This window comes from Aotus nancymaae, unplaced genomic scaffold (assembly GCF_030222135.1).
Source record: "Aotus nancymaae isolate 86718 unplaced genomic scaffold, 86718_ANA_hifiasm-v0.15.2.pri h1tg000029l, whole genome shotgun sequence".
Taxonomy (NCBI): domain Eukaryota; kingdom Metazoa; phylum Chordata; class Mammalia; order Primates; family Aotidae; genus Aotus; species Aotus nancymaae.
In genome coordinates, this window is record NW_026988442.1 from 42,361,377 (window position 1) to 42,373,932 (window position 12,556).

General features: G+C 65.9%; 1 protein-coding gene across 1 annotated transcript; it reads right to left on the reverse strand.

The window, feature by feature from the left end:
* Positions 1-2,029: 2,029 nt before the first annotated feature.
* On the reverse strand, positions 2,030-12,190 carry EEF1A2 (eukaryotic translation elongation factor 1 alpha 2). The gene is made up of 8 exons (XM_021672480.2): positions 12,100-12,190; positions 10,737-10,950; positions 9,002-9,181; positions 8,008-8,304; positions 6,463-6,613; positions 4,819-5,075; positions 3,009-3,243; positions 2,030-2,441 (listed from the first exon to the last, which is right to left on the reverse strand). Exons 2-8 carry the CDS (start codon positions 10,878-10,880, stop codon positions 2,314-2,316), a joined length of 1,392 nt encoding a protein of 463 aa, XP_021528155.1. The 5' UTR covers positions 10,881-10,950; positions 12,100-12,190; the 3' UTR covers positions 2,030-2,313.
* Between the last annotated feature and the right edge of the window lie 366 nt (positions 12,191-12,556).

The window sequence follows — 12,556 nt, forward strand, 5'->3', positions numbered from 1 at the left end:
TCCACCCCGGCCCTCACCTGTATCATCAGGGAACCCGCCCACCCTCCACCCCAACCCTCACCTGCATCATCAGGGAACCCGCCCTCCACCCCGACCTTCACCTGCATCATTAGGGAACCCGCCCACCCTTCATCCCAACCCTCACCTGCATCATCAGGGAACCCACCACCCTCCACCCCGACCTTCACCTGCATCATCAGGGAACCTGCCCACCCTTCACCCCGACCCTCACCTGCATCATCAGGGAACCCGCCCACCCTCCACCCCGACCCTCACCTGCATCATCAGGGAGCCCGCCCACCCTCCACCCCGACCCTCACCTGCATCATCAGGGAACCCGCCCACCCTCCACCCCGACCCTCACCTGCATCATCAGGGAGCCCGCCCACCCTCCACCCCGACCTTCACCTGCATCATCAGAGAACCCGTCCACCCTCCACCCCGACCCTCACCTGCATCATCAGGGAGCCCGCCCACCCTCCACCCCGGCCCTCACCTGCATCATCAGAGAACCCGCCCACCCTCCACCCTGACCCTCACCTGCATCATCAGGGAACCCACCCTCCACCCCGACCCTCACCTGTATCATTAGGGAACCCACCCTTCACCCCAACCCTCACCTGCATCATCAGGGAACCCGCCCTCCACCCCGACCTTCACCTGCATCATCAGGGAGCCTGCCCACCTTCCACCCCGGCCCTCACCTGTATCATCAGGGAACCCACCCTCCACCCTGGCCCTCACCTGCATCATCAGGGAACCTGCCCACCCTCCACCCCGACCTTCACCTGCATCATCAGGGAACCCGCCCTTCACCCCAACCCTCACCTGCATCATCAGGGAACCCGCCCTCCACCCCGACCTTCACCTGCATCATTAGGGAACCCGCCCACCCTTCACCCCAACCCTCACCTGCATCATCAGGGAACCCACCACCCTCCACCCCGACCTTCACCTGCATCATCAGGGAACCTGCCCACCCTTCACCCCGACCTTCACCTGCATCATCAGGGAGCCCGCCCACCCTCCACCCCGGCCCTCACCTGCATCATCAGAGAACCCGCCCACCCTCCACCCCGACCCTCACCTGCATCATCAGGGAACCCACCCTCCACCCCGACCCTCACCTGTATCATCAGGGAACCCGCCCACCCTTCACCCTGACCCTCACCTGCATCATCAGGGAACCCGCCCACCCTCCACCCCGACCTTCACCTGTATCATCAGGGAACCCACCCTTCACCCCAACCCTCACCTGCATCATCAGGGAACCCGCCCTCCACCCCGACCTTCACCTGCATCATCAGGGAGCCTGCCCACCTTCCACCCCAGCCCTCACCTGTATCATCAGGGAACCCACCCTCCACCCTGGCCCTCACCTGCATCATCAGGGAACCCACCCTCCACCCCCACCTTCACCCGCTGCAGCATGACTGGCTGTGTGCCCGGGCCGCTTTCTCAGAGCAGGGAGGGTGGAAGGGAGTGGTCCTGCCCCCGCACCCACCCTCGCTGGCCAAGGGTTAGGGCAGGTTCTGGCCCAGAGAGACCAGGGACCCCAGGGAAGACCCAAAGCCCCCAGCCCACTGACTGAAGTCCCCAGCCTCCAGGCTTTGGGGGCTGGAGTTCCTACAACCACGTACGGAAGGCCTGGACCGGACGCAGATGGACGGGCACCAGCTTCCGCCACAGGTGACAGGCTTAGGAGGCGAGTGAGGCCAGGCGTTCAGGGCCAGGGGAAGAGTGTGTGTGTGACAATCACTCGCGGTGCAGGAGCCCTCGGCTCTCATGCGGCCCCCAGAGACCCGGGAACCCTCAGCCCGTCCTCTGCCCTGGGGTCTCTGCCATGGAGAAGCCCCTCACCACCAGGCAGGCCAGCTGGCCTTCGGGTGGGGCCTGGGGAACACCGGGCACTCCTCACCGAGGGCTCAGCGCCCACCCCGTGCAGCCAGGGGACACTCCCGCGGGGCCACCGCCCACCCTGGGGTCCGGGGCACGCGGGGCCCACCCCCCAGCAGCAGGCGCACACGGCTCGGGGGTCCGCTCAGTTTATTGGTAAAACGGGCACTGAGCGAGGCGGGCGCGGGGCGCGGAAGCCGGGGCGGGGACGCCTTTCCTCTTGAAGAACTTCCACTGGACCTTGATGGCGAGCATCCAGTCGCTGACCGAGGGCCTCTGGCAAGCGGAGGTGCAGACGTGCGCCTGGCGGGGGTGCGGGGCGCCGGGGCCGCGCGCGGGGCGGGGGCGGGGCGGGGGCCGGGCCGGGGTTCGGGGCGCGGCGGGGCCGGGGAGGGGCGCGCCGCGGGCGCCCGCGCTTCACTTGCCCGCCTTCTGAGCCTTCTGCGCCGACTTGGTGACCTTGCCGGCGCCGCCACTCTTCTTCTCCACGTTCTTGATGACGCCCACGGCCACCGTCTGCCTCATGTCGCGCACGGCGAAGCGGCCTGGGGTGGGGAGGCGGGGGGCGCGTGAGCGGGCGGAGGACTCGAACCCAGGGCTCCAGCTGGGCGGGCAGGGCGAAGCCGCGTCGGAAACGCCGTGAGAACACACTCAGCTCGGAGCGCGCCCTGGGGAAGGCGGTAGGTCTCCCCGAACCCTGCCCGGGCGGCTGTTCCACCGTCTTCAGCGCAGCCACGGTCAGGCTGTGGGGTCTTCTTAACCCGGGGCCTCCTCACCCCGGGGCCTCCTCACCTCGGGGCCTCCTCACCTGCGGGGCCTCCTCACCTCGGGGCCTCTTCACCTCGGGGCCTCCTCACCTGCGGGGCCTCCTCACCTGCGGGGCCTCCTCACCCCGGGGCCTCCTCACCTGCGGGGCCTCCTCACCTTCAGGGCCCCATCTGCACACAGAACCCATCCCAGGTCCTCCCGAGGGCCACCTGCACTCAGTGACATGGAGCCCATGGGCCTCCTGCCAGCTCTGAGCTCCGCGGGAAAGGAGGCCCCGCTGCCACCCACGCCCCATCCCGCAGTCCCTGCCTGATCAGCCACCGCCCGGGGACCAGCCGGCTCACCGAGAGGCGGGTACTGGGAGAAGCTCTCCACACACATGGGCTTTCCCGGGACCATCTCCACGATGGCCGCGTCCCCAGACTTCAGGGACTTGGGGTTGTCCTCCAGCTTCTTGCCAGAGCGCCGGTCAATCTTCTCCTTCAGCTCCGCAAACTTGCAGGCGATGTGGGCCGTGTGGCAGTCGATGACTGGGGAGTAGCCGGCGCTGATCTGCCCGGGGTGGTTCAGGATGATGACCTGGGGGGCAGAGCCATGGGCGGCCATCAGGCCCGGCCACGGTGGGCACCATCAGGGCCCAGAGCAGGGCTGGGAGGCCCAGTCACAGGACCCCCCATGGGCTCGTGGGCCCGGAGTGCTGAGTGGAGGAAGCTCAGGCTCTGATGACCAGCCCCCAGACCTGAACCCCCCAGACTGGAACCCCCCCAGACCTGAAACCCAGACCGGAACCCCCCAGACCTGGAACCCCCCAGACCTGAACCCCCAGACCTGAACCCCCCAGACCTGAACCCCCAGACCGGAACCCCCAGACCGGAACCCCCAGACCTGAAACCCAGACCTGAACCCCCCAGACCGGAACCCCCAGACCTGAACCCCCCATACCGGAACCCCCAGACCGGAACCCCCAGACCGGAACCCCCAGACCTGAACCCCCCAGACCTGAACCCCCAGACCTGAACCCCCCAGACCTGAACCCCCTCAGACCAGAACCCCCAGACCTGAACCCCCCAGACCAGAACCCCCAGACCTGAACCCCCCAGACCGGAACCCCCAGACCTGAACCCCCCAGACCGGAACCCCCAGACCTGAACCCCCAGACCTGAACCTCCCAGACCTGAACCCCCTCAGACCAGAACCCCCAGACCTGAACCCGCCAGACCAGAACCCCCAGACCGGAACCCCCAGACCTGAACCCCCCCAGACTGGAACCTCCCAGACCTGAACCCCCAAGACCGGAACCCCCAGACCGGAACCCCCAGACCGGAACCCCCAGACCAGAACCCCAACATCCTCATTAAGCAGGAGATAAACAGCTGAGAAGTTCATTGTTTCAAAGGGGCAGGAGCAGCACTTACGCGGCCAACCCCAGCTGGAACAAAGGCGGGGGTGGGTGGTGGTGAGAAAATTGACCTCAATTCCTGTATTTCAATTGTCTCTCAATAAAGCCACTTTAAAAGTCATACGAAGAGGCTGGGTTCGTGGCTCACCCCTGTAATCCCAGCACTTTCAGATGCCAGGGTGGGCGGATCACTTGAGGTCAGGAGTTCAAGACCAGCCTGGCCAACATGGTGAAATCTCATATCTACTAATAATACAAAAATTAGCCGGGCATGGTGGTGGGTGCCAGTAATCCCACCTACTCGGGAAGCTGAGGCATGAGAACCGCTTGAACCCAAGAGGCAGAAGTTGCAGTGAGCTGAGAGCATGCCACTGCCCTCCAGCCTGGGTGACAGAGTGAAACTATGACTCAAAAAAAAATAAAATAAATCCCTATGACGAGGCCAGCAAAGAGGCGGCAACGAAAACAAATACAGGGAACAAAATGATGACGGAACTGTCTCGGGCAGAAGTTACCAAAAGCGTTTTTCCAGGACGGAAGTCGGGCCTCGAAGGCTGGGCATCCCCGCAGTGAGGCGTGGGCAGCAGACCCGGGGACCGCGCAGAGGCCGGGAGCCGCCAGGCCTGGACCCCTCCCAGCACCGACGTACCCGCCCGCTGAGTCCTCGGTGGCCCCGTCAGTGGCGTGGGGTCACCAGGGACAGCTCCCCCGCTGCCCCGCAGGCACGAGCCCCGGGACCCGGCGCGGCCGCCGACCTGGGAGGTGAACTGCGCGGCCTCCTGGGGCGGGTCGGACTTGCTGTCCCCACACACGTTGCCCCTGCGGATGTCCTTGACCGACACGTTCTTCACGTTGAAGCCCACGTTGTCGCCAGGCAAAGCCTCGCTCAGAGCCTCGTGGTGCATCTCCACCGACTTCACCTCCGTGGTGATGTTCACCGGGGCGAAGGTCACCACCATGCCCGGCCGAAGGATACCGGTCTCCACCCGGCCCACGGGCACCGTGCCGATGCCTGCGAGAGAGGGGCTGTGAGGGGAGGCGGGGCCGAGGGGGTGCTGGGCAGGAGATTTGGGGACAGAGCCTGGAGACTCACAAAGTCTGGGACTCAGTACCCCCCCAACAGGCCTGGGGTGGATGGGGCCCCATGGACAGAGTGAGGGGGAGGGGAGTCCAGGGACAAGGAGACAGCGATTCCAAGGGCAGCGGGGGCTCCCCTGCCCAGCTGGGGAGATAAGAGGCTGAGCAAGAGAGCTCCCAGGAACGCAAGGAAAAGCCACAGGGGCAGAGAACGGGGAGGACAGGCAGAGAGGGGGCTGTCTGAACCTGGGGTCCCATCCATGCCCCTGGGAGCACCTTCCCCCGGAGGGGGCACTATGGGCCCCTCCTCTCTCTGAGGACCCCTCCCTGTGAGTGTGGGCCAGGCCACTGGACTGCTCCCGCCTTGGGCCCGGTGGCCCTGCTCCCTGCAAATTCTGGGGGCTGCACTTACATGCTGCAGGTCTCTGTCCTTAAAGAGGCCACTCAGCTGGACAGAGCACAGGTGCAGTGGCACCTGAGCATCCCTAGCATTTCTTATGGATCTGCTTATACCAATTGTGTGGCTGCTGCATGGGGATCTTGTCCCCCGCAGGGTACCTCCACCCCCAGGGTACCGCCACCCTCACCTCCCTGGGCTGTGATGGAGGCCCGTGTAGCCTGCAGCCGACTTCACTGAAGCCAGTGGCTGCACTCTGTGCTGGGGTGAGCATGACACCCCGACTGTGCACACAGATGCCTGCAACCCCCTGGCTGGGGTCTCCTATCAGTGCCCCTCTCTGGGGTCTCAGATTTGTTTATGGTTTCTGTTCTTGGGGAGATGAATGGATGGGTGGATGGAAGGATGAACAGATGGACAGCAGGATGGATGGGAGGGAAGGTGGGTGATAGATGGATGGATGGGTAAATGGATAGACAGAAGGCAGGATGGATGGGGTGGGTGGATGGATGGATGGGTGGGGATGGATGGAAGAGTGGATGGGTAGGGAGGTGGGTGGGTAGGTAGATGGATGGATGGATGGATGGGTGGATGGACAGTAGGATGGATGGGTGGGAATGTGAGTGGATGGGTGAATGGATAGGAAGATGGATGGATGTGTGGATGGATGGACAGAAGAGTGGATGGATGGGGAGGTGGATGGATGGATGGACATAAGGATGGATGGGTGGGGAGGTGGGTGGGGAGGTGGGTGGGGAGGTGGATGGGTAGATGGATGGATGGATGGGTGGATGGAATGTCCCCCAGAAGGTGTGTGGCAAGGGGAGGGATCAGAGACAGCCCGGTCTTGGGAAGACTCATCGGGCCCTGGTCTGGGGCAGCCGGAGCTGGCCGGGCAGGCCTCCAGCACGGCGCCCTGGCTCACCGCCGATCTTGTAGACATCCTGCAGCGGCAGGCGCAGGGGCTTGTCCGTGGGGCGTGTTGGGGGCAGGATGGTGTCCAGGGCCTCCAGCAGGGACACGCCGCTTGCATTGCCTTCCTTACGCTCCACCTTCCAGCCCTTGAACCATGGCATCTGGGTGGAAGGGAGAAAATCGGTCCATCACAGAGACATCAGCGGCCTCCCCAGCCTCAGGCCGCCCTGGGCGGCCTCCAGGAGTCCTCTGTTCAGGCTAAACTGGCCTCATGCCCTTTGAGATGAAGAATGTCCCACACTGCTCCGCCCCAGCTCATAGCCCCAGCATCACAGGGACCCTGGAAGGAGATCCCTCTTGAAGGAGGAATACAAAACCGCGAAGTGCCCCTCCCAGCCCAGGCTGCTCAGGAGATGCTGACACTGGAAACAAACCCCAACTCCAGCCACAAGCCCTGGGGCCCCTGACCATCAGATCCAAGCAGGGCAGGTGACTTGAACAGGAGGAGGCCGAGTTGGCCAAGGGCCGGGGCCCCTGGGGACAGAGCTGGGGGAGCCTCACCCCGACCCTAGCTCCTGGACACCATGCTGCCTCCAAGCTCAGCCCAGCCCTGCCCGGAGCTTCTCCTGGTGCGGCCCCACCCCCTCCCCAAAGAAGCTCCCTGCGGGCCACACTGCGCCCCACCCCCCAGGGCCTGTGTAAGCAGCGCAGGCCAGAGGCGAGTGCGGAGTGCAGGGTCCCTGATGGCTGGAGGCCTCCCTGGGGAGGAAGAGGATGGCCTTTGCCACATCATAGCCTGTGAGGAAAGTGTCATCACAGGTAAACACCACCAGCCACAGGAGGTGGAGGCGGGGCTGGGGCGATCCCCATCAGCTCTGTCCCCAGACCTCACCGTGGGCGGCTACCATGCTGGCAGAGCCCAGTGGCGGCCATTCTGGGGTCTCCCCTGGCTTGGAGAACCCTGGGAACACAGTCTCAGGTTCTGAAAGTGTCTCCACGCATCACCTCCAGCCAAGGCGGAGTCCCTGAGCCACAGGCCGCTTGCACCTTGAGCTGACAATTGACCAGCCAAGAGCCAACCCTTGGGCCTCCCAGTCAGCCCAGAAGTCTGCACACTTCCCAAAGCCCAACTCTGCTCCAAGGCCCCGGGGAGGCAGCCAGGGAGCCCCCCACGGCCCAGCCCGCAGCCCCTGCACGGTGTCCAGGGTAGGACAAAGGCCTGGCAGAGATGAAACAGAGCACCCGCATGGCAGGGCCCTGGAGCCCAAGCTCGTGGGCCTGGTGCTGGAGGCCGCTGCCCCTGCAGCGCTGACGTGAGGGACCGGCCCTGGCCAGCCTCGTGGGAGGCTGAGCGCAGGAGCAACCGTCAGTGCTGAGGGGGTGGGGCTCCCCGCTGGGCCCTGAGCCAGTTAGGGAAACCCAGCAGGTTTTGTGGGGAACCCACATGTCCCAGGAACAGGCTCTCAACCTCCCCCTGCCACCTACAGCTGCCTCGCTCTGGGACAGGGGGCCCAGCCAGCCCCCACGGCCCACCCCGCCCTAGCCAGCCACTCACGTTGGGTGAGGGCTCCAGCATGTTGTCACCGTGCCAGCCGGAGATGGGCACGAAGGGCACAGTGGCTGGGTTGTAGCCGATCTTCTTGATGTAGGCGCTGACCTCCTTGACGATCTCGTCATAGCGCTTCTCGCTGTAGGCCGGCTCCGTGGAGTCCATCTTGTTCACGCCCACGATAAGCTGCTTCACACCCAGTGTGTAGGCCAGCAGGGCGTGCTCCCGAGTCTGCCCATTCTTGGAGATGCCCGCCTCGAACTCGCCCACGCCCGCCGCCACGATCAGGACTGCACAGTCCGCCTGTCCAGTGGAGGATGCAGTGAGCCCGGCCCCGCCTGCCCGGTGGGGGATGCAGTGAGCCCGGCTTCACCTCACTCCGAGGTTTATCCAGGCAGTGGGCTGGGACGTGAGCAGCCCACTGGGGCCTTGGGGAAGGAGACATGGGGTCCCTGCTTCAAGGGCAGTTCGGGGACCTCATTGCCAGGCCCTGGGGTCAAGGGACCGAGGTTCGGCCCCGGCTTCACCACCAATGGGCTTTGTGCCCCTGGACAAGTCACTCCACCTCTCTGGTCCTGTTCCTCACTTGAGGACAGATTGAGGTCATAGGTATCAAAGCAGTTTGGAGGTGGTGGTGTGCGTCCTGCTGTCTGCAGGGTGCTCTGTCTGGGGTGTCTGTGCGTCTCTGTGAGTGCTCCAAAATGTCATACAGTCCAGGCCTGGCTGGTGGCACCTCTGCCCACTGCCCACGGTCCCCATCTTGGCCTCGAGCCCTTCTGTCTATGAACGTGTGTCCATGCCCACATCTGCCCCGTCTACCTGGGGACTCTGACACTGGCCGGGTGTCCTCACAGGCACTGGATTCGTTCTTGGATGGATGAGGGTGGCAAAAGTGAGGGGTCCCCTGCCCTCACAGGAAGCACAGGAGTCCCCACCACCCCAGGGTGACCCCAGGGCCCCCAGTGTCTTTGAAGGGGTGCAGCTGCTGTGCCCTGCTCACCTGGGACGTGCCCGTGATCATGTTCTTGATGAAGTCGCGGTGGCCGGGGGCATCGATGATGGTGATGTAGTACTTGGTGGTCTCGAACTTCCAGAGGGAGATGTCGATGGTGATGCCACGCTCGCGCTCCGCCTTCAGCTTGTCCAGCACCCAGGCGTATTTGAAGGATCCCTTCCCCATCTGGAGCAGGTGGGGGTCACAGCTGAGGGCGGGACCCGGGACCCAAGACCCTGGCGGCGGGAGCTGCCTGTCACCGCCCGGCGGGCAGGAGAGACGGGAGATGGGCTCCAGCACCCCCTTGCTCCCCGCTGGGGTCCTGGGACACCAGCCCCCTCTGTCGGGACCCACACCCAGACCCTGCCCCCTGGGGCCGGCCTCCCCACCGGCTCCTAAATGGGCGCAGCCACGCCCGTCCACCAGCAGGTGGCGCGAGGGCCTGGGAGTCACTCCATCTCTGAACGAAGCCGCCAGATGGGATAAACCCCTCCCCGGCGAGGGCTCCCCTTTATCTGAAGCTGCAGACGCCCCCAGATCCCTTCCTCAGCCAGAGGCCAATAATACCACCGTGTCTGGGGCTGTCAGATAAATAACCCTCTGTTATTCGTTTAAAGGTAAGGAGAAAGGAAAGGGGAATGAGGTCAGGAGGAGGGCCTGGCCATACGGCTCCTTTCTGCTGCTCCAGCCTCCCGGTCCCTCTGAGGCTTCCCCGCCCCTTCCTCGCTCTGCCAAACAGGGGAAGCTGGGGGGCCTCAGCCAGTGAGACCCCCACAGCTGGGGATGGGCTGCGGTCACTACCCACGTGGGCGCCAGTCACTACTCAGCCGGGCAGAGCTCCCCTCCAGGGCCTCAGAGACACGACTCTGCCCTCCAGGAGGCTGCCCAGACTGAAGGGGACCCAGACAAGACCCGGCTGGGGCCTGAACCAGCGGCCCTCCGAAACCCCCGCCTCCTCCCGATGAGGCCAGGTAAAGAATGTTGCAGGTTCCTGGCCCAAACGGGTGCAGCTCAGAGCACCCCAACCCCGCAGGGCAGAGGCTCAGCCCAGGACAGCGACTGCCCTCCTGGGCTCTGGCCTCCCACTCATCATCCAGGTGAGAGCTCCCACAGGCCCTTCCAGAAGTGGGGTTCTCCCCAGAGCCCCGAGTGGGGGTGGGGACCACAGAACAGACCCCTACTCATGGCCGCCCCCCACCACCGTCTCAGCCACGAAAGAGGAGCTGCTTCAGAAGGTCAGCCAGGGGGCCGCCCCATTCAGGACCCCCACCCCAGGGCCGCCCCAGACAGCAGCCTCCACAGCCCAGCAAAGAAAATGGAGCAGACGGGCCGGCTGCCCATCAATCAGCTATTAATAGCAGCGTGCGTCCTGGCACAGCCCCGGGACAAGTGAGGGCAGCACCACCCCCAGCCCCAGCCTTGGCCCTGGGGGGAAGGGGGCAAGGCTCCGGGTCCTCAGCCCCAGCCCAACATGTGGGCTGCAGACCCTCCCAGGCCACCTCCCTCACCACAGGGCAAGACTGGCAGTTCGATGGTCACCCCTCCTCCACCAAGCTGCCCCCAAGAGAGGCTGCCCTACCCGCCCCTCTGAGGCCTGAGTGCCCCACAGCGGGGGTCCCTCCTGTCCCGGAGGGGGTCACCTGAGCCACATGGCCTGGGGCCGGGGAGATGCCAAGCCTGGCCACCTCGGGAGTTGGGGGGCTCCTTCTCAGGGGGCGAAGAGCAGAGCCCCCACGCTCACCTCGGCCGCCTCCTTCTCGAACTTCTCAATGGTCCTCTTGTCAATGCCCCCGCACTTGTAGATGAGGTGGCCCGTGGTGGTGGATTTGCCAGAGTCCACGTGGCCGATGACCACGATGTTGATGTGGGTTTTCTCCTTACCCATTCTGCTGGAGTGTGAGGGGCTGGCGGGACCCTGGGTGCTCTGGCTCAGGGCGAGGGGGGCTGCAGTGTTTCTGTGGGGCCAGTGGAGGGGGGAGACAGGTGGTGAGGAGCCCCGGGGAGACCCGCAGAGACTGTCCTGGCCAGGCTGGGCCCACGTCCCTGCCCGCAAACCAAGCCCCCATGTTTGGTGGGGAGGGAGGAGTACCCCCACCACCCTGCTGGGCCCGGCAGGGGCCAATAGAGGCTGTGCCCTGCCCCCACCCCACACGTGAGCCCCAACAGCCCCATCTGCTGTAAATAACTGGGCACTGGATCCCTCGGCCCGTCCTTGCAAAGGGGTTAGCCTCCGTTCTGGAGGGACCACGCAGCGCCCAGCTGGGTGCGCCCGTGACCAGCAGAGCTGGGTGATGAGTCACCTACCCAGTGCTCCAGGGCTCTGTCCTCCACGCTCACTCCCCTCCCCGGGCAGGGCCAGGGACACTGCGCCCCACCCCCACCCACTGCCACCCGGGAGAGATGGCCACTGCTCCCCACTCCCCTCCTCAGGCAGGGACGGCGCCATCTTCCCCTCATCCCTGCCGGGCGGGCTGGACCAGAGCCCCGACGGAGATGCGCTGCCCAGATTAGGGACCCAGAATAGCTCGAACCCCCGCAAGACTCTCACAGGGGCAGACAGTGGCCAGAAGGTGGGGGTCCCTGTTCCAGCCAGAGGAGGGAGGACCCTGCCCAGCCAATCCCAGCAAGTGCCAGGTGGAGATGCCCTCAGCCCCGTGGGGGCATCGGGGGACCCTCCCTCCCCTCCTCTCTGGTCAGAGCCCTGGGTCACAGCCCCGTCCCATCGCAGAGGTCAGCGGGGAAACCCACACTGCCCCGCGGGGACAGGCGGCTGGGGGAGGGAAACGCTGGGGTGGGAACACGGGTGGGGGTGGGGGGCGCCCCAGGTCTCACCGCCTCCCTCAGCGTCCTCTGCGCAGCGCCCCGAGGCCGGACCCCATCGCCTCGGCCCCAAGGTCAAGGCTACAGGGCGATCGCCGCCCAGGACCCGGCCCGCCGCCCCCCAACCCCCGCCCCGGCCCAGCCCGGCCAAGGCGGGGACCCCCAGGAGCCGGAATCCGGGCGCGCGGGGCGGGTGCGGGGCCCGGCCGCCCTCTGAGCCCAGGACCGGCCCCGGGGGGCCCCCTGCGTTCGGCGGGGGCGGGGCGGGGGCCGAGCGTCCTTACCCGGAGCCGAGGTCTCAGCCAGAGGGACTGGCGGCGCCGACGCGGCGGTTTTATCTCCGGGAGGGGGTCCACCTATTGACGGTGGCGGCGCAGTGCACCGCGCCCTGCAGCACGGCAATGCGGAACGCGCGGGGGGCGGGGCGGGGCGGCGCGGACGCGGACGCGCGCGGGCGGGGGGCGGGGGGATGCGGGCGGCCGGGGAGGAGCGCGCGGCGGCTGCGGGGGCGGACGGAGGCCTGGAGGCGGCTCGGGGCGGGAAGAGTGGTCCCCGGGTCGGGCCGGCGGGCGGGGGCGGGGAGCAGGTGCACCGCCCCGCGGGAGGCCGGCCTGGGTCTACCAGCCGCTCCCAGGCCCCGCTCTTGGGGGATGCGCAGGGCCCAGGGGCTCTTCCTAATGAGGTCCGGGGCTCAGGCCTCAGGGTAGAATCCCGGAATCTGCTGCCTTCCAGCCCGTGTCC